This window comes from Vombatus ursinus, unplaced genomic scaffold (assembly GCF_900497805.2).
Source record: "Vombatus ursinus unplaced genomic scaffold, bare-nosed wombat genome assembly UNPS02014770.1, whole genome shotgun sequence".
NCBI classification, from domain to species: domain Eukaryota; kingdom Metazoa; phylum Chordata; class Mammalia; order Diprotodontia; family Vombatidae; genus Vombatus; species Vombatus ursinus.
In genome coordinates, this window is record NW_020954548.1 from 24,828,806 (window position 1) to 24,850,704 (window position 21,899).

A 21,899-nucleotide genomic window follows, 5' to 3' on the forward strand; every position below is an offset into this window, starting at 1 on the left:
TCTCTCTCTCTCTCTCTCTCTCTCTCTCTCTCTCTCTCTCTCTCTCTTGTTTACCAGACATTTGGAATGCAAAATAGATTTTAGCCAAGTATAAAGAATCTTAAGCTACAGATTATGTGTTGGGACTTCCTAAATTCCTTGTGCACTTTAACATTTTGATAACTTAGCTTGTTGGTGTGATAGAAACAATCTATAGACAACATTTACAACAAAAGTTAGGACAACTACACCATGGCATATGATGTTTTCTTATTTCAGATCCTGTGACAAATAAAAAAAATCTTATCATAGACAAGAACGTAAACTCTGTGTTGCAGACAGATTTAATGTCCTTATTGGTTGTGAAAAGAAAATTCACTTTTTCTTTAAATACCCTATATGGATTGTTTCTCACATACCTACAACCAAAATTATTAAAATTCAGGATTTTTTTAAACTATACAAAAACTTAAAGAATACACACAGATAGGCAAAAATATTCAGCTTTGTCTCAGAATTTGAACTGGTATAACAACGCGCAAATCTCACTCATCTAGATTACATCTACCATTGCTATACCCATATCAACTTATATTTTTAAGAATTGACTGTAGAAATAAAATTTTGTTTTAGAGGAGTTTTTAAATGTGATATCTATTTGTCAAAGTTGGAATTAGATTTTTGATTGGATTTTACATGTTTTAGAAATTATTTTATTTTCAATGTGTGTATGTATACATATAATATATATATACATACATATGTTCTAGAGTCTTTGAAAATGATTGTGTTTTCTAAATGATTATTTCTCACAGGTCCAGTTTTTGCTGGCTTCAAGATTTGATCCCTGCCTAATTCCAGGCCAAAACTCTCCTTCCTATTGTCGTCTTATAATCTGAGGTGGTTGATCACTTTCACGAATATATGCCTAGAAAATCCTTAGCTCTCATTTGGGTCGTCCCTGTTTATGATAACTTCTAAAATTTGCTTCTCCATCAGCTACTTCTTGGTTGACTTAGTCCTTTTAATCATTTTTTTGTCTTCTTGGTCTATTGGTACCAATTTTGCACCCCATACCTTGTCCTCTTTGCCCCATTTATTCTTACCCTATCAGTCGACTTCTGGCTTATCACAAAAACCACACAGGATCTATAATATCATTTGTAGTGTGTTTATATTTATACATAAACACAAATGTATATTTGAGGTGGGAATTTAAAAAGCATAAAACTAGTTCTATAAATCATCAGAAAACTATATATAATTATTGCATCTGTCAGTAAGTTAATGAAAATATGAATTTTGTTTGTTGACCAACATGAGTTGACTTATATACTGAAGAAAATAACCTATATACAGAGGAAGTAAGTCAGAAGAAAACAGTTCACATTTATATAGTGCTTTGAGATTTATAGAACACTTCATAATAAGGCAGGAGAGCTGGTAGTTTAAGAAGGCAATTGTAATTGTGTTCTTAAAAATGTAATATAGACAAATTGGAGTATTTATAAGTTGGGACACATTAGCAGATGGTTTATATTTATTTGAAGTAAATTAGCATGTAAGTATACCTCATGGAATATTTCCCCCAATCAGCATTCTATCACAATAACATTAGAGAGTTATAGCGAACTATAACTGTTTTGTAATGCCATCGTGCCAATTGTCCAAGACCAGATAGGCTTTACTCTGCTTTGGCTCCCCTGCCTTCTACCCAACTGTCTAATTTCAGTGCCTGCCTCTGACACTCATCATTAGGCCGACAAGCACAATGTGATTCTCAAAGGGCTGCAGCTTTACTTCACTTACCTGTTCCTATGGAACTCCCTGCCCTCCAATTTCATTTTGCCTAACTTATTTTCATGGAATCTGTTAGCAATATTTGATGAAGTATGCCAGTACTTAGCAAAGTTCAGCTGTTGTTAACTGAAAACTGTTTACTCTTAAAAGGAATTGCCACTCTAATTTTAGGTTTCATAAATACAAATGGTTAAATGATATAGTTAACTATGGATTATCCAAGGATAAACTGTCCCCATTTACCTACAAAACATCTTACTGGCAAGTATTTTGTGACTTTGTTTTTTTATTGACTTTTCTTATGGGATTCTTTTTTACTCTCATTTGGTTTGTAGCCTATAACAGTAGGAGTGTTCTTTGAAAACAGGACACTTCCCCACTCTGGGGAAGTGTCATTCAGAGAGGTCAAGTCCATTCCTAAAATAGTAGTTTTCCAGAGGAAGGTGGGCAGTGTGATTGTTTATCTCCTAAACATTTGTGAAATTTCTGTGATATCAGACTTTTCCATATTCAAACACAAGTAAAATATCAAACTCAAGTGTTTTCAAAGCTAATTTTTTAAAATCTACCGTTTTGTCTACTTGTGCCTTTGTTATTACTCTCTATCAGTAGAAGTAAAATTTTGTAGCCTCTATAATGTGGTCCATTTGGCAAAGAAAGAGGTAGTTGAATTTTACAGTTGCCTAAAAGCATCTTCAGCTTCTCTCATGGATTTAAAATTTGCTCAGATGTCAGAATAATCTTATGAGTTCCAGAACTCCACGGAATATTAAATGTTGACAAAATTTCCTTGTCACCATTTAATTAGCATGTAATTGTTTGCTCACTCCCAGGAAAGACTCATATAATAAATTTAAATAATGAAGAAAATTGTGTTCATTGTGTATAGCAGATCATTCTCAAATATCTTGTACAAGGACAGTTCATTTATTTGGAGTTCGTTCATCTGGCAACCTCAATTTTTAAAAGCTAGTGTAAGAACCCTCCAGAATTTTGCCTCAGAGCAAACAAAATTGATATCTATGCAACATAAAAACTAAAGAACTTTACTCAGAGCCTGTCCATTGTTTTGCGTAGTCTAACAAACTTGATTATTTGATTTTCTAGTTCATAGTACTTAGAAGTAACAGATTAGATGGGGAGGCCACAGAGGACACTCTAGGAAATAGAGGCACTGCTATAGACAGGCATATTCCCAGCCACGAGAAATGACATGTAATAGCATGATAGGGTGAGGTAAAAGAATGCACTTCAGGAAGTAGAGAAATATATAATACATTTGAGAAAGATTTATATTAAAATTTACTAAAATATAAAGCTCTGTAGTATGGTAAGCATTACGTCATCTGGAAAATTCACTTATGTAAAATGTCTAATTCGCCAACATGACAAAGTGACAATTCATTACTGTGATACAGGTTTGACTTAAAGTTGCTTTAAGATATCTTATCATTGTTTGTATTAAAGGATGAAATGAAGATGTTGAGCTATCAGTTGTCAGTGTGTCTTTATCCTAATATGCCAAGCTTATACTGAATTTTGCTCTAAGCTAGCTACATGCTCTATTATTCTTAATGAAATGGATAGCTGAGGATAGGGATGTAGTCTGTGGCCATATTTTTTTCTGTTTATAAAACTGTTGCAAGTCAAATGCCAGTGTTTTTTTGTATTGTAGGAAGCGTCTTTAAGAATGTGATGGAGCTGGTGAGTTCCTCCCAGAACCTCCAGTGTGAGGATTAGCCCAGACTGACCATGCTTCACTCCCTGCCTAGCAGTGCTTCAGTCACTCCAGACTTTGTCACTATTCCCCTCCACGAGTACCTTCTCCTCCTCTTCCCTTTTAGCTCCCTTTTATTGGTTTTCTCTCCCCATTGGAATATAAGCCCCTTGAGATCAGGGCTTTTTGCTTGTGTGTATGTGTGCATGTCCCCAGCACAGAACCTGGCACATAATAAGTGTTTAATAAATGCTTGTGGTCTTGTTTTATCAGTGGAAATAATACTAAAGAAGATTCACTACCTTCTATTTTGCCACCACAGCCTAAGGATTACAGAGCCTTTTAATCTGACTTGATTAAAATCTCATATATATATTGACTTCTACTATTAGATTTGAGTTTTTTTATAGCAAAAATGGTTTTGCTTTTGTATTTGTACCCCTGGTATTTAGCAGGTCATTTGCACATAGTAAGTGCTTAATGAATAGGTAGTCATTCAAAAGAAAAAAAGAAAGAATGTAATGGAACAGAATGTTTTCTTTACTTGATAACCTATTTTAAAAGAAAATTGAAATTAAGCATAATTTAAGTAGTTTAGAACTGAGCCATTTAACAATTATAGTACATTAAGGGACTTTATGTGAATGTAGAAGCAAGCTTAGTACCTCAATGCAGTGTATTGATAAGAACTAGCTAATTTTAAGTAGATTCTATCCTTTTCATTAATTTGAGTAAAGGAGTGATTTCACCAGGTAACCAAATTAATGCACTTTTAAGTGTATTAGTACTATAAGAATATAGTACTAAGTACATGTCTTAAATATCCCTTACCTAAAGGAAAGCATAATATGTGTTGAGCATTTTACTCCAAATTGAAGAAAACAGTGTACATTGTTATATATAATACTGTTTTGTTCATCTAGTGCTATTAAAGTAAAATAAAATATCCAAGTTTGATTTGATTTACCATGCTATTTAAATTACTGTTGCATTTGTTGTGTGTTTTCATACAGTTTGATGGTATACTATTTTAGGTTGTTTTTCGACTGCTGAATTCTCAAAATTTTCTTTAAGCGTTTAAAAATGTCATTGTTATGTAGTGATTCATTTGGCCATAGTAAAAGATTTATATGCTACATTTGAAAGGCAAAATGTTTAGGAGCCAAGCCTATGACAAGAGTGTTTTTCTTAGCCAATCCAAACTAATTTTTTCATATTTCTATTCTTAACTGGTATATTTTTGAAACTCAGATATTTAAAAAATAGAAAATAAATGTTGATGAGAGGCAGCATTGTCACACTGGATAAAGAGCTGCCTTTAGTGTCAGAAGACCCGAGTTCAAATCTCACCTCTGAAGCCCCTTGGTAAACCCAGTCACATCATTCTCAGGGCCGCAGGCAACTCCAAGATTCTAAATTTCACAGCCATTTCTGATCTGCATTACTAGTGAATATTCCCATTTTGGAAATTCAGTTTGCCTATGAAATCATAAGTCTGACCAAAAAGAAATGGTGATTGATCATTGATCTTATGAAAGAAGATGAACTTAAAGTTTTATAGATTTATGCTTCTTTAAACTTTTTTTTCCATTTCTTTTTCTTCAAATGAATATTGATAATTGATTTATTTGGAAATCAAATTGCAGGACTAATCTGTATAAGTCACTGACTGGCACATAGATACAGATGACCTGCATCTAAGTTTAACAAAAATACAAAGCTTTTAGTATGTGTGCAGAATGCATCCATAGTGATGAGACATTTAATACATCCTGAACTTAATTGTTTTCCTCTTTTTCTTTCTTTTAGGTGTCCAATGTCCCCAGCATCAGTAGATTGCCAACTCCCTCTCCTTGCGACACCCCAGCAAGCATTATGCTGGTGCTGTCATACCCATCCCAGAATACTGCAGCAGAATGGAGCTGCCCTTTAGTTATAAGGTAAGTCTCCCCGCCCCCACCCCACTCCTTTCACACACTTACAAGCACTATTTTACTTATACAATATTATGTGGTTTTGTAAGTTTTTTTAAGTATTATTTCTCTTATAGATCCCATGGGGTTATAAAACTGAAATGTAAAAAACTTATAAAACTGCATAATATAAGAAAAAACTTACCTTATCACTATAGACCAACTCCATTTTGTAGTAGTTTCCTATGGTGGTTGTAAAATCTCCAGCACAATGCTGGCTAGGATGTCATGGAGAGGGAGCTGGCAATCTGCAGCTGCTATGGACATTGGATGAGAAAGCAATAAAAGGTAAGCTTCAAATTTAGACTGTATTGGATGTCTTTGGTTACATGGTGCATGCTACCTCTCAAAATAATTTTATTTTTTTTAAACTTTGTGGCAGGTCACATAAAATATAAATAAATATCATGTTCCTCTTTAAGTGGCCATTAGTGAATACGTGTTTATTCTTAAGTCTAAACATGCAATATGATTATTTTCAAAAAGTATTTCCTTACCTTCATCAATAGCTGGATTTTTCTCTTTCAAATTTGTGAATTTTGTCCCCATTATCACCTATTTGTTCGAGAATGACCTTAAGCCTTAAATGTATGTGTATAAAGTTTTTAAGCATGTTTTTCATTAAGACATAGTATCAGGTCGTTGTTTTGCACATGGACTTTTACACGACACACCTACCATATTTATCATTGACTCCATAATAACTAATACAGATAAAGAGTTCAAAGACCTTTCTGATTTTATTATATACATTTTCTCACTTATATTTCAAGTGTGAAGAAAGAGAACTTTACTTATATTGGTAGGAGTATTTATTTCATTTTGAAACTTTGAGTTTTGTCTTTGTATCCTCAGCACTTAGCACGGTGCCTAACTTAAAGTGGGTGCTTAGTAAAATCTTATGGAATTTGATTAAATATTATTAATCATAATATAGATCAGTACCATTGGGAAGATTTTCAAACAGAACTCTTTTCTTTTTCATTAGGCAGAAAAGCCTAGCTAAAAACATTCCATTGAAAACCCAGAGAGATTCATCCCTAATAGTCTAGAGGGATCACATGCTGTGGAGGAGAGTCACTGAGGGTTCTAGAAATCAAGAAGCTTCTGGCAAAGCTTCAGCTCCTACTGGAGCAAGTCTTAAGATTTTGTTCTGTGTTTTCATCTGTCATGAAGGGGTTGAGTAAAATATCCCTAATCCCCCTTTCAACTCTAAAAAAAAAGTCGTTATCCTCATTTAGAACCAGAACCATTCATTTAAAAAATTCTTATCCAGTACATTGCCTTTTGAATCTTAGGCACTTGCTGTTTGAGTGCTGAGTGGATTTCCTCAGGATATTGGATTTTTCATATTTTTTTTTTCTGCCCAAATTAGTAGAAACATAAATTGGGGGGAAGGGAATCCTCTTTTACAAATAAATGGAAAAACTCACCAGCCAGTTGAAACACCTGTCCTTTTTAGAGTTAAGCAGACTTATGTGGAGTCATGGATGCAAGTGATGCAGTCTTTGCTTTCCCTACCTATGCTTGACTGAGCTCGTCAAGACTACTACCATTTTGGGGAATATGGTTTCTTAAGGAAATTTAATCCATTTCTTTTCTTTGTGTTCATTCTTTTGGGGTTAGACAAGCACTAGAACCAAAGTAGGAACATTTAAAATAAGTTGGAGGACTTCATCTTTTTTATCCGTTTACTTTGGCCATGACTTTGACCACTGAAAATAACTTTGAATTTTGTCTTTGTAGTCTCCCAGTGCTTAGCCCAGTGCTAGAACTCACAAAAAAACCCCAAAAACATGTAAACAAAGAAGTTTTCTTAATAGGTATATATATATAGAGAGAGAAAGAGAGAGAGAGAGAAATCTAAGATAGTGCGAAAGTGACCATAGTAAGACTAGAAGTGCACTGCTGTAAAGGAGAAGCAGTGTGGTGTAATAGATAGTTAGCTTTGGAATCTGAAAAACCTGGATTCAAATTCTATATCACACAATGGCTGTGCTCCTGGCCAACTCACTTAAGTAAGCTTTCTGTGCTCAGTGAACTCTTCTAAGACTCTCTTTTACTAATGGTTGCCAAGTTGCTTTAGTGTTTCCACACTGGGAATTATCTATGTCAGTGAAATCACAGGCCTGGACCTGCCCCTACCCCAAATTTAAAAAACCTATTGTTACTAATATTTCAGATTTATTAATTGCTTGTAATGTTGCTGAGAACTACATATCTCTGCATTTTGAAGTTAGAGATAAGTTTTATCTTTTTAATTCAACTAATTAGTAACTGAAATAAAAGACATAAGCAAACATTTCTTTGCTAACATTTTTTCCTTTTCCTACTTAGAATTAAAAGCTGTCATAACTTGATATAGACATTCTCTCTGTATAATAAAGACCTGATTTACAGATGTTCCATAAATAGGAACAGTTGGTTTCACATTGCCTCTCTCTCATTGTCCTATGGCTGTTCTTCCTTATCTAGCTGTGTTGTTCCTCACCTCTTTTCAGAGAGACAGACAATTCTGGGCCAGCAGTAACATTTGGTGAACACTATGAAAGAGCGTTTGACATAATATACTCTGCTCCTCAAAAAGATTGTAACACACACAGTACACATATGCACGCACATCTCACATACCCTCTTCCCTCCTTTTAAATTCTTGCCCAATTACCTCAGGAAAATACCTCTCCCTCTTTATTCCCTCCTTCTTCCTTCCATTCTGTTTGTAAGCTTTCATAATGAATATGACTAATAATAGAGCTAGCAGTTAGAGATAATTTGTGGTGTTGTGGAAAACCTTGTTTTCCAATTTCCTCCTACATAAAATAGAAATAATAATATCCCTTTTACCCGCTGCTCTACAGCAGTTATAAGAATTTTTAACCTTGTTAAAAACAAGTAAACAAAGTAAAAAATTAAAATAAGCAAAGTAAATGATAGAGTACTGTACAGATATGAGATATAATAATTAAGGAAAAGGAAAATTTTAAGTTTTATTAGATAAACTAAAGACATATGGCTATCATCCTTGAAAGAGTTCAGAAATCCTCCTTGGAAGCTTCTAAAAAAATCTTCAATCTATCTCCTCATCCACTTGTTAAACCTGCATTTTCTAAAGCACCAGCATTCAAGATAAATTTTTTTTAAAAAAAATTGCTTATTCACTTTAGGGTTTTTCCCTTTTCTTGTTTAATCCCTACTATTTGTATTTTCAAATTATTATGTGAACATAACCACCATTAAATAGTTTTATTGAAAAAAATACATCCAGACAAACAGACTTTTAGAATATACCCTATTTTTAAGTGAAGCACTGTCTTCACTTTTAAAAAACATTTAACAAAGGTTCTTGATCTGAGTCGGTTAATATAATATGGAAAACACATTATCTAGAATTTTTTGCATAATACTCAGTTTTTATTCAAGTTGTACAAATGGAAGGGTGCAGAAGTATTAATAAATGTCTGCTCTTACTATTTCTTGAGCCCTTGTTTTGTTATTGAGTGTGAACACATACACATACTCCCTCTGCCATCTTACAATCTCCAGTTGTTAATCATTAGCTCTATTTCTAATGGTGATGGAGTTTTAGAAGAGATGGGAAGCTAGTTTATTTTTGGATAGAATCAGTTGATTTTTAAAGTCTTAGATAAGATTTTTCTTAGTTACATTAGGTTATTCAGTGTTTCAGGATTACATATAAGAATAAATTTATATGACAGACACTTAAGATTTCACATACGTAAAACAAATTTAAATTTAAAGTTTTGCTTAGTATTTTAACTTATACTGTACATTATATAGAATATCTTTTCCTAAAGGTCATGTTAATTTCCCTGCCTTAATGTTGTGTATATGTGCAAATTGATCTCCTTAACTGTTGCTATGGGATGAAGCTTATGACTTATGCATGATAAATGTGATCCATAACGTACTGTTAACGTTGTCTTTTTTTATTTTAAAAGAAAATTTAGCATACTGCTGAGCAATGCTTAATGGTAAAACTTGGGTACATGCTAATGTTAATTTGTTTACTTTCGTGTGATGACCCAGAGATTAATGAATGCTTATATGACTTAATACTGCTGTGGTTTTAAATCAGTTCTCTTTATGTTGAGTGAAACATGGACTCTTATGGAAAAATTCATCTGAATTATATAAAATTTTAATTTCTGTAGCATGATTTTTAGTTAATTATTAACAGTGAAATAAAGTGTAAAAGATTTTTATCTTGAATAACTTTTAAAAATATGGTGCTTCTGTAATTTTAAACACATTGTAATGAAATTACAACTTATATGTCCCAAATTCTCCTTTTTGGAATAAGAATAAAATCACAGAAGTTTAAAACCAATTTTCCAATTTTTAGTTTGTGGAAGAAATTATAAGAACTGGACAGAAGTAAAACTAATTACTTTTTTTTTACATTAAGCTTTTATAAATTTTCTTTTTTGTGACTTCTGTTAAAATTCATAGCAAGTTGATTTGGTAGGGTTGTTTGTTTTCATAATTGGGATTTATTTTTTAAGGTATTTGTTCCTAAACATAGCATAGTTTCCGCAAATAAACATGGGGAATAACTTCAGGTATTTCCTACCACAACTAATGGGATTCTACCAGATTTGTCAGAGGGTAAATATTTTTATACTCTGCAACTCCTTGAAAAAGTGTTTTAAATTTGATTTTATCTATTGAGAACTAACATTCATTTGCTCCTGCATAAAATTTGAAGAACTTATCATAAAAAACTTATGTTTATAGGGGAAATGGTATCATCGGAGGCAAGCTGTAAAAGAATTGCATGGTACATTGATACGTCTGCTAAATGAATTGCTGCCATGGGAACCAAAGCTAATGAAGGCTTTTCAAAGAAACAGGTAATACAAGATGTAAAATTCATCTTAAACGAAGTATTTCGTTATTTTTTGTTGTTATTATTCTATTTTGAGGTGACTTAGTTTTTGGTGTTCTTTCTTTTCCCCCTATGAAAACTTGACTATAATTACTCTAGGTAGACAGGTATCTGTTCTAAATCTTAGTGATCTCTTTGAGAAGAAATTTGATTTAAAAATCCTTTGGGGAGAAAAAAAAACATCATTCTGGTAATCCATATTCTTTTTCTGTTCCATCAGAACCCTAGTGCTTTAATTTCAAACACTTTTCTCATGACTACTGCTACTTTTGAAGATGGAGAATATCTACCACCACCCCTCATCCACTATAATTTTCCTTTTATATATACAAATATATCCTTGATATTCCACACATTCATTTAGTGATATTTATGGAGAGTATACTGTATGCGAAATACTGTTAGGCATCTCAGCAATGCTCTGCTCTCTGAGGAAAAGCTATCTTTTCTTCTTGCCAAGGCCAACACTTTCACTTGTGCCCTTAATCCCGTCCACTCTTGTCTCTTTTAGGAGTTTGTTCTTTTAATCCTCTCTGCCCTTCTTTTATCTTCAGTCTCTTCTCATCTCCTGGCTCTTTCCCTTCTACCTGCAGATATGCCTAGGTCTCCCATATCCTTAGAAATTTCTCCCCTTGACCCTGCCATTGCTTCAAATGATTGTCCCATATCTACTTTCCTTTTCACAACCCTCCCCCACCAAAATTTCTAGATATTTTGGCTACTGTCATACTACCTTATAATATTTTTTTGAAATAGTATTTTATTTTTTCCAATTACATGTAAAGATAGTTTTCAACATTCATTTTTTATAAAATTTTGAGTTCCAAAATTTTCATCTCTCTCTCCCGTCTCCCCTCCCCAAGATGGAAGGCAATCTGGTATTATACATGTGCAATAATATAAACATATTTCCACATTAGTCATGTTGTGAAAGAAGAAACAGAACAAAAAGGGAAAACCACAAAAAACAAAAACAAAAGTGAAAGTAGTATGCTTTGGCCTGCATTCAGACTCCATAGTTCTTGCTCTGGATGTGGATAACATTTTCCATCATGAGTCTTTTGGAATTGTCTTGTACTGTTGTCTTGCTGAGAAGAACTAAGTCAGTCATAGTTGATCATTGTACAATGTGGCTGTTACTATCTTATAATCATGACTGCTTCTAATCAATCTTCTTTACTGTATTATCATGCATCTTCAACTCCTTATGTTTAGGTATCCCCCAAGGTTCTACCCTTGGGACTCTTTTTTTCTCTATACATTTTCTCTTGGCAATTTTAATTGTTCCCATTGGTTCAATTATCACCTTTATATAAGTGTCTCCTAAATTGGCATTTTCTCTCTTTTCTTTCTTCTGAACTCCATCTGCACATGACTAGTTGCCTGTTTAACATTTCCCACCTGTAGGTCAATTGGCATCTCAAATTCAGGCCTGTCCAAAACAGATCTTATTACTTTCCCCCTCCACCAAACTTCATGTTTCTTTTGAGAGCAGCACCATTCATCTAGTCAACCCAGGGTTACAACCTTGAAGTCATCCTTGACTCTTCCCTCTTACCACCCACCATATCCAAACAGTTGCCAAGTCTTGTTGATTCTACCTCCACAGTCTCTCTTACTATTGTCCTCTCCTCTTACAGAGTCCTCAGTTCCTACCATCATTGCTTGTCACCTAGATGATTACAATAGCCTTTTTCATTGTTTCTGCTTTCTCTAATCTACCCCCACACAAGTGCCTAAATAACCTTCTGAAGAAATTGTTCTGACCCTTTCACTGCCCCACTCAAAAAACTTCAGTAACAGCTTCTTATCTCTAAGATAAAAAACAAACTCGCCATTTATACCTCTGTCATTTAAAGCCTGTCATGCTGTCACTCTAACCTGCCTCCTCACTTTTATTTCATATAATCCTTAGCTTACTTCAAGCCTCAGCTCAGTTGGTATTTCATGTGTGAAGCCTTTTCTTACCTCCTTCTTTGTTAGTGCCTTTTCCTTCTCAAATTATATCGTATTTACTTTTCTGAGTCCATATTGGAAACGTCTCAGAGAAATTTCTTGAGGGCAGAAATTATTTTATTTGTGTATCACTTAACACCTAGCACAGTCCCTTGCATGTAGTAGTCTCTTAATGATGTCTGTTGAATTTTATTTTAATTTTTTAAAAAAGACAGTATCTGTCTTCATGAAGGGAGAGATATACACATAAAGAATTGCATTTGAGGAGGTACCAAGTGCTATGAGTGTTCAGGGGAGGGACAAACTACAGATGTGTATACAAGACCCCATATATACGAATGCTCAAAGGAGCTGTGATTTCTTCTGGGTGGGGAACTCCCATTATGGGAGTTTCTTTCACTCTAGCAAATCATAGCACCTCTATGACTTAACTAAGTTCTGTGGAGTTGCCTGAGGAATGTTGAGATTAAGTGATATCCCTAGGGTGACGCAGCTGGTAAATATCAGAAATAGGAGTTAAACCTGGGTCTTCCTGACTCCAAGCCCAGCCCTCTATTTGATATACAGGACATCTTCTGCATACACAAATATGATCTCATAAAACAAAAGTAAGAGATATTTGCTCACATTCAACAAATTAAATACATCCTGTGTAAGGAGCACAGTTCTAAGTTATAGGAGAGGTAAATAGTTTATATAGGAAACTATACTTCCTCTTATACAGCTTACAGTCTAGTAGAAGGATAAGAAACAAAGACATAACTATAATATACAACATTAGGTAATTGTATTAGAGAGAGACAGAAAGTGAAGTGTCATATGAGGTTCAAGATAGAAGATTATAACTGGGGGAATCAGGAAAGGCTTTATAGATGTCATTTGATTTGGTCTTTAAAGGAAGTCTAACAGTTAAAGATGGGAAGAAAGAATATTCAAAGGTTTAACAGGAATAATTGAATGAGCAGAGGTATGGAGTCACAAGGAACACAGAGAATATCCAGGAGGAAAAGTAGTTCAGTTAGACTAGAGCATAAAATATGTGGAACATAATAGAATAAGAAAATGCTAGAAAAGTAGAGGGGGCTCTCAATTCTAGTGGCTCTAAATGCCATATCACTAAGTTGAACTTTAATTGGTAGTCAGTATGGAACCATTGAAGTTTGTTGAGCAGAGAAGTAACATTACCAAAACCATACAAAAGAAATATTTTTATGGCAATAGTATAAGGACAGATTACAGGAGACATGGAGAAGTGGGAAAGCTTAGTACACTATTGGAATTGTCCAGTCAAGTAGTAATGAGGACCTTTCATGATAAGGGCAGAAATAGAGAGAGGGAATGGATGTGAAAAATGTTGTGGAATTGGACTCTTCGGGCCTTGGTAATTGCTTCTTATCTCTCCCTAATCTCTCATTTTCAAAGATATGCCCAAGGTTCTAAACATGGGAGGGTGAATAGTAGTGTGATACACAAAGAAATAATAACATTGGAAAGAGAAGGTTAAGGGGAAAATATAATTAATTCAGCTTTGAAGTGTTATCAGATAAGATGGGAAAGTCTTGTAGGTAGTTGATAAAATCAATCTGAATCTCAGAAGAGGTCATGACTTAGAGGAAAAGATCTGAGAGTTACTGGTAGTAGTTTTCACTTGAGAGTCTTGAAAGTAGTCCAAACTAAGAGTGAATGAGATTTGTCAAGGAGAAGAAAAAGAAAAGGGCAAGGATCTGAAGGTTGGTAGATGACCAAAAAAAAAAAAAAATGGGTGGCCTAACTCGATTGCATGGGTTCTGAAAGAAAGAAGGATTTTGAGGAATAGTGGTAAAGGCCTGGAAGCACTGGTGAGGAAAGGAGAGTATTTCAACTGTAAATCTAAGGAAATTGTAAAAAGAGTGTCCTCCAGTGGATAGGGATGTGAGAGATGTGGTATCTTCAGGGAAAAGCCAAATTTTGGTTAAAACAAGAAAAGTAGAATAATGTTGGTTGAAAAGTTGTAGAACATAAGGGAATCTGTTGAGAATATAGTAGTAATCTCAAAGAGCACGGTAAATTAGGGTAGAAGATGAGTAATCTGGGCTGGAGTGGACTTGGGAAAGAGTGGCGCTGAGAGGATTCTTAAATTTGCTATGGAATTAAACAAAAAGTGAGATTCCTTGGTATATATAAGAGTTTGTTTATAGATCATTACTTGGAAAAAAGTTATGTATGAAGCCTGAGATGTAAGGACAGAGGAACTCAAAGCTGAAGTCTAGGAGTCATTGCCAATTGAACTTCAAGCAGCAATTGAAGATAAAACATCATTGAAATAAGCCAATGGAAAAATGTTTCAGTTTATGCACAAATTTTTGGGAATGCATCTCTTGTGTAAAGCAAATCATTACAGTTGTTAGGCATCAGTTCTCTCGTCCCCAGGCTTCTATTTCAAAAACAAAGAGCGTTAATTACAATTTAAAATGTCAGAATTGGGAAATTGAGGATGGATTTTACTCTCTTACTAAAATTCACATCATTTATAGATATTGGTACTTAGAATTTATTCAGCTTTTTTGTTGTTGTTCTGAGAATAAGCCTGTCTAGATATGATTTTCTTGTGAATTTATTGAAAGTAACAGTGGCCAATATATATAGACCAAATCAACGTAGCTAAACAAAGAATACCTTATCATCATTCCACAGGTTACTTATAGAGCAAACTTGGCCTAAAGGAGGCGTTTTCAAAGAGGAACAAGAGTAAAGTATTCTTAATACTAACCTGCTATGTAACACTATATATATAGAGAGAGAGAGAGAGACAGAGAGTGTGTGTGTGTGTGTTGCTATATATAATTGTAATAGGAATTACAATTATAACTTTTAAAAAGCTCTATGTCATATTTTCTGGGTTTTGTCACTATGTATAACACTAAATATTGAGACACATTTGAGACATAGTTTGAGTCTGAATTTTAATATTCTCTCTATCAGATTAAATGACTTACCCAAAATGTTGGGAGAAAAGAGTCTTATTTTACATATTTTGTTTTAGGAGCCGACTGAAGAAAGACTATGATGATTTCAAAAGACAACCAGATCATGATAAGTTTACCCGAGAACTATGGACTAATGAAGAAGGTGAAGGAGATCCTGGAAAAGAATCTCCTAGAGTAGAAATCACTAAATCTCTAGAATCATCAGACTCTCTGGATATTCTAGAGAAAGAACATCTTGATTCTGGTAGGGATGATTTTAGTTTGTTTTACAAGTTTACATGAGCTAAGATGAATTTTGGTAATGGAAAGAATTCATTAGGAAAATTTAGTGATATTTTGATTATAATTCAGTGGCTATATCAAATGTTCTTTTGGTGAGCATTATTATTTTTTTTTTTTTACCTCGTGCTATTGTGGCCTGCTCCTGCCCTGGTACTACAGCTTTTAAAAGTCTGGGAAATTTACATCCTCCTGTCACAGTATGTAGTTAGGTGGTCCTGGAGTCAGGAAGGCCTTTTCAGATCCAGTCTCAGACACATACTAGCTATATGACATTGGGCAATTTGCTTAACCTTTGTCTTAGTTTCCTCAATCGTAAATTGGAGATGATAATAGCACCTACCTTGCAGGGCTGTCGTGAGGACAAAATGAGATGATGTTTGTAAAGCACTCAATGGCTGGTACATAGTGGACACTGTATAAATGCTAGCTGCTATTATTGTCAGTTGGGGAGTTAGTTGATCCTGTCCCTTCCTTTTTCCTTTCGGTACAAGAAATATATTTCTTGAACACCACCATGTTTTATTTTGGTGAGTTTTAAAATGAAAAAAATTAGTTTCTCCTACTAAATAAACTTTTTACCACAAACCCCTTTTCTTGCCACCCCTTTCCCCTTACTTCCATTGGTGGTAGGGTGAGCAAGCAGAACAAAAACCTGTCACAAGAGTAACTTACATAAGTGTTTTCAATTCCATGAATGCTTATAAAAATTAATTAAAGGTGCTTTCCTGTTGTTATCCATTTCCACGTAGAACAAGACAAGAACAAATGAGTTTTTATCGAAACAATTTGACTAGGCATTTTTAAAAATTCTTGATTTAGGAAGGTAAACATCTAGAACAAGCATTAGTGAAATTTAAGTATTTTTTTACTCCTAAGAACTTTAAAATAGGGGCAGCTAGGTGGTGCAGTGGATAGAGCACTGGCCCTGGATTCAGGAGGACCTGAGTTCAAATCCGGCCTCAGACATATAACACTTACTAGCTGTGTGACCCTGGGCAAGTCACTTAACCCCCATTGCCCAACCAAAAAAAAAAAAAAAACAAACAATAAAAAGAATTTAAAAAAAAAAGAACTTTAAAATAGATGAAACAATTTGGGACTGGACTAGAGCCAATGACATAGTCATTGATTTAAGAATTTCCTTATAAAGTGAGTCAAAAGTTCCCTGCTTTAACTGTATTACCACTTGAAATTAAAGATAAAAGCATTTTCCCATTAACATTTAACCTTATGCATTGTTACTATTTCCAGTATCACAATCCATATTCAGCTTTAATAAGTGAATATTTTTGTATTGACCCCATAATATATTTTTACCTTGATGCTTGGCAAAATAATCAAATTAAATATTCATTCTGGTTTTTGTTATTTTAAAGGTATGGAATCGTAGCTGTTTAACCGTAGATGTTTTGTATAGCAACTAGCATGTCGTTGGTATGTAAACAAAATACTTATTTTTATATTTTTCAGATGACATGAAACTGTCAGAAATTGATCTTCCTGTGGGCAAAAACAGGCTGTTAAAAAAAGAATTGCCTTCTAAAGATGTACAGAAGACACTGCCTAAAGCACTTAAACGACAGTCCAAACAAAATAGTTTTCTGGATGATAGCACAAAAGAGCTTTCGCCAAGGAAGAAAGCAAAGCTAAGCACAAATGAAACTGCATTTGAGAACTTAGAAGGTGGTGTGCAGGCTGACTGTTGTTTGAATGAGTCCAGGCAAACAGAGCCACCATCTCCTGAGACTTTTGCCCCAGTAGACTCAACTGCATCTGCATCCACTTTCCTGAAAGGGACCAAACCTATTCAGGCTTTGCTTGCAAAGAATATTGGGAACAAAGTGACCTTAACAAATCAGCTGCCGTCTTCCATAGGTAGAAACATGCCTGCCTTGGAAAAAACAGTTACATCTTCTACAGAAGCAAGCCCAATAAAGCCAGCATTGACCTGCCAGACCAGTACCAAGGGTCCTTTACAGATGGTATACAAAATGCCCTGTGGCCAGTGTGTGCCAATAGATCTTCATAATAGTTCTGTGAAGATTCAGATGCAACCTGTGACAGATCCTAAAACAGGAGAGAAAGTCATGCAGCAGGTTCTTATTCTGCCTAAAAATTTTCTGATTCAGCACAAAGAAGGAAAGACTGTTGTTGGAAAAGAAATCCAGTCATTTCAACAAAAGTGTCCAGAACAGCGTTGTTCATCTTTCCCACAGACAACAAATGTAAACTCTTCTTTAGCACCAGTTCTTGTAAACCCAAATGGAAATATTTCAGCACAACTGTCTAATACAATTTTCAACAAGAGTATTACATCTTTACCAAATGTGAGTAGTTCTAGACCACAGACTTTGCCCTCTGTAAGTTCAGCAAGTAATTTAGCACTACCAGTTAAAACAAGCCAAAGTGAAACTGGAAAAGTTAAGAACATAGTTTCCACAACCACATTCCCCCGACCTGTTGCCTCACCCACCATTTCCTCAACGGTTCAGCCTCTAATATCAGCAGCAACACTAAGTGGATCTGCAAATCCTAATGGTTCCCTTCACAGTTTAGCATCACAGCCAACTACTGACTCTTCTGATACAAAGCAAGAGCTTAAAACTGTGTGTATAAGAGACTCACAATCAATCCTTGTCAGGACACGTGGTGGAAACACTGGAGTTGTAAAAGTGCAGACCAATCCAGATCAGAATTCACCTAATAATTTATCTCCAAATTCAGTTTTCACATTTGCTCCTCAGCTTCAGGCATTTCTGGTGCCCAAATCCACAACTCTGTCATCTTCTACTTTTTCACCAGTAGCAGGAGCAACAGCTACATCTTGTCTCCCTCCTTTTGCCCAGTCTTCTGTTTCTGGGTTCGTTCCCCCACCATCTTCTGTTTCCATTCCAGCCGTCCCTTCTGGTTTTAATCAGACAGCAGGGAAGAACCTCAAACTTACTTTAGGCCAACCTTCCTGCAGTAGTAATTTGGGTCAAATGGTAGATAAAACTGTACCAGTATCCTCGTCTTCCCCCTTCATGCCTTCTGTTTCTTCTGGCTCCCTACTTCAATCAACAAGCAATTCAGTTAATGTAATTAACATTTCAGCAGGAAATTTTGGACAGACCAACGCAAGTATTATCCATGCTCCAACTGCACAGCAACAGGTAGATTATAAAACAAAGAATTACCCTGTTACACCACCCGAGTCAACTCCAACAACAAATGGAGACATAATCAGTGGTACTCCAGTTCAAAAACTCATGCTGGTCACAACTCCATCTATTCTTTCCCCTTGTGGTAGTGCTGCAGTTAACATGGTGCCTACACCAACATCCACAGGTGTTTCCACCCAGAAATTAGTTTTCATTAATGCTCCAATGTCCAGTGGCACTTCAACTCCAACTATAATTGCAGAATCATTAAAGCAAGCCCGACCTCCCTCCATGAGCAAAGCCTATGTTAAGACCACAGAACAACCTCAAATAGTGCTAATTCCATCTTCCGTGGGAGCCCCAATAAAAATAAATTCATCACCTACTGTGTCTCAAATAAAAGATGTAAAAATTGGACTAAACATAGGCCAGGCCATTGTAAATACTACAGGCAGTGCTCCAAATGTACCATCAATTAACATACTGCAGAATGTGACTCCAAAAGGAGCAGAAGAAAAAGGCACCAAGAGCTTTATTTTGCCCTTGTCAACAAGTGGTAATTCAGTTCCAGTAAGCTCAAGTTTTATCAATCAAAATGTTGCTCCCATTAATGAACCAGTGGTTTCTACAGCAAGAGCAGTTAACATGTTTTCGGTAACAACAAATGCATCTTTGACTTCTCTTTCAACAACATCAAGTTGTGCTTCAACTGGGACACGACCTACAGTTTTGGTTAGTGGAAATGAAACTTCTTCAAGAATTATGCCAGTTTTAACAAACAGACTGTGTACATCAAATATCGGAAACACTGTGGCTATTTCAACTGTGAAAACAGGGCATCTTGCATCATCTGTGCTCATTTCAAGTACTCAACCAGCAGTGTCTCCTCAGTGTTTAACATCAGCTTTACAGATACCAGTTACTGTTGCCTTGCCTCCTCCTGTCACTGCATCTCCTAAAATAATCAACACACTTCCCCATCTGGCAGCAGTTCCAGGTACCACACATCCTGCCCCCCTTCCTAAAAGACAATCACAGAATTTTGTCCAGTTTCAGTCACCAGGGATTTCAGCTACAGTGCCATCAAATGCAAACACAAATAAACCTCAGACTGTATTACCATCTGCTTCACTCAATGCAGGTAAAATAATTAGTTTTTCCAATTTTGCTTCTCTGCCAAACCAGCAAATGCCTCCAACTTTAGTAAAATCAGCTCATACTTACAGTTGTTCTCCAGGTGCCTCTGCCATTCAGACTGCTACCGTACCTTCAAATGTAACTAGTCTGGTAGGGGGACAGTTAAATGAACCTTGCATTCAGCAAAAAATAGTTATCAATACCAGTACACCTTTGGCACCTGGTACTCAGATCATGATTAATGGCACCCGATTTATTGTTCCTCCGCAAGGTCTTGGAGCTGGCAGTCATGTCCTTCTCATTTCTACCAATCCAAAATATGGACCTCCTTTAGCCCTTAACAATGGTCAAGGTATTCAGCCTACAACTCCTGATAATCTTGTGCAGAAGATTACATTAGCACCAAGTAATTCCTTAGGTTGGCAACCTGCAAAACATCCCCTAAAAAGCTCTACAAAAATTGTGAACTCTCTTGGGAATGCAAGCACTGTACCTGTTGTACATGCAACACCCCAAGTAGTGAACACAACTGCTAAGGTGTCTGCTCCAACCCCCATACCACCAGTGTCATTGACTTCAGTAATAAAACCTCCTCCATCTACTCTTTTAGCTAAAACTTCTTTGGTTTCTGCAGTACATGCTGGGAACCCTCAGCTGCCAAGTAATGCGTCAGTATTCCATTTGGACACATCAGTGAAAAAACTGTTGGTTAGCCCAGAAGGAGCTATTTTGAATGCCATAAATACTCCAGCATCTAAGGTTTCTTCACTGTCTTCATCTCTTTCTCATATTGTAGTATCTGCTAGCCGAAATTCTGCCACCGTCTTCCCTACTTTTCCGTCATCTGGCTTAGAAAAGCCTGACACAGCTGCATCTTGAATTTAGACTAAATGAGCCAGTTTTAAATATTGGGGCATTGTTTTGACTCCCAAACAAATTTTAACTTTATTATACTGTTGAAAACATACTATATACTTAGTTGATTTTTTTTCCTATATCTTTTCATTAGATTACCGCAGGGTTTTATTTGCTTGGGGAGGGAAAAAATGTTAAATTTCACTCAAATATATGGGTATGTTTTCAAGGGTTGTTCGTTTGATAAAGGTCAGGAATGACCTGTCTGTTAACATACATTACACAAGTCAAGTTTGACTAGTTTAGAATAATCTAGCCTTTTGCACATTTGCATTGACCTGTTTCCTCTTGAATTTGAACTGTTACAGCGTGTCTACAATACGGTAATCTGTGTCTTTCATTTGTGAGATCTTATTTTTGTTTCTGTAAAATATATATATATATATTTATGCATTATTAAAAATGCAGTCCATGTTGTAAAATTGTACATATTCCCAAATCCCTAACAATCTGTACTAAACTATATGTACAAAGAACTATGCTGTCTTATTTATGTTTTGTTTACATAATGTATAGTTTTTTAAGTATTTTAGTAATTTTGGACCAGTGTACTGTTAGCAACAATGCAGAAGAATCTGCATGTAATAAAAAGAAGTTGCTGTATTTCTTTGTTTGAATAATATTTCTAAAGTGTGTGCTTGGGGCAGCTTAGGAAAAAAAACATTATCTAGTGTGACAGACTACATAAATTAAGAAAATTCCTTAACAAAATTGAAATAGGAAATTTGACTCATGTTTCTCCATGGTTTGCCTGAGATTGGACTCTGATACTATTTTAACATTTTCCAGGTTTTGGTTGCTTTTAAATCCAAGCCTGGGTTTAAAATCATGACATTGGCCAAAAGAAAAGTTCATTTTTAAAAGCAAGCTACTTTTCTGCCAGTTTCTGCACATTACAAAGTATGTTTTAGATTTAAGACAGTTGGTCCTTTAGAAAACTCAAAAGTACATCAAAAGTGCTTTGGATACAGAATGAGAGGGTATTGTAGACACCAGGTGATTTTAAGGTTTTCATTATTGCTTTTGGAATTACAGAGAAGATCATTAAATTCCTTTTCAGACCCACATTTTTATATACCTGCTGATGTTTATGTTTTACTTTATTGTGATGTTAGTGTAAAAAAAAAT

The 21,899-nt window shown here is 35.2% G+C and overlaps 1 protein-coding gene across 1 annotated transcript in view; it reads left to right on the forward strand.

The window, feature by feature from the left end:
• The window catches only part of KIAA2026 (KIAA2026 ortholog), a 75,814-nt gene extending 54,440 nt beyond the window's left edge, over positions 1-21,374 (forward strand). The window contains exons 6-8 of the mRNA XM_027863059.1: positions 10,225-10,340; positions 15,354-15,541; positions 17,050-21,374. Coding sequence (XP_027718860.1) covers positions 10,225-10,340; positions 15,354-15,541; positions 17,050-20,735 — 3,990 coding nt within the window. The 3' untranslated portion in view covers positions 20,736-21,374. The remainder of the gene's footprint in view (positions 1-10,224; positions 10,341-15,353; positions 15,542-17,049) is intronic.
• The last annotated feature ends 525 nt before the right edge of the window (positions 21,375-21,899 follow it).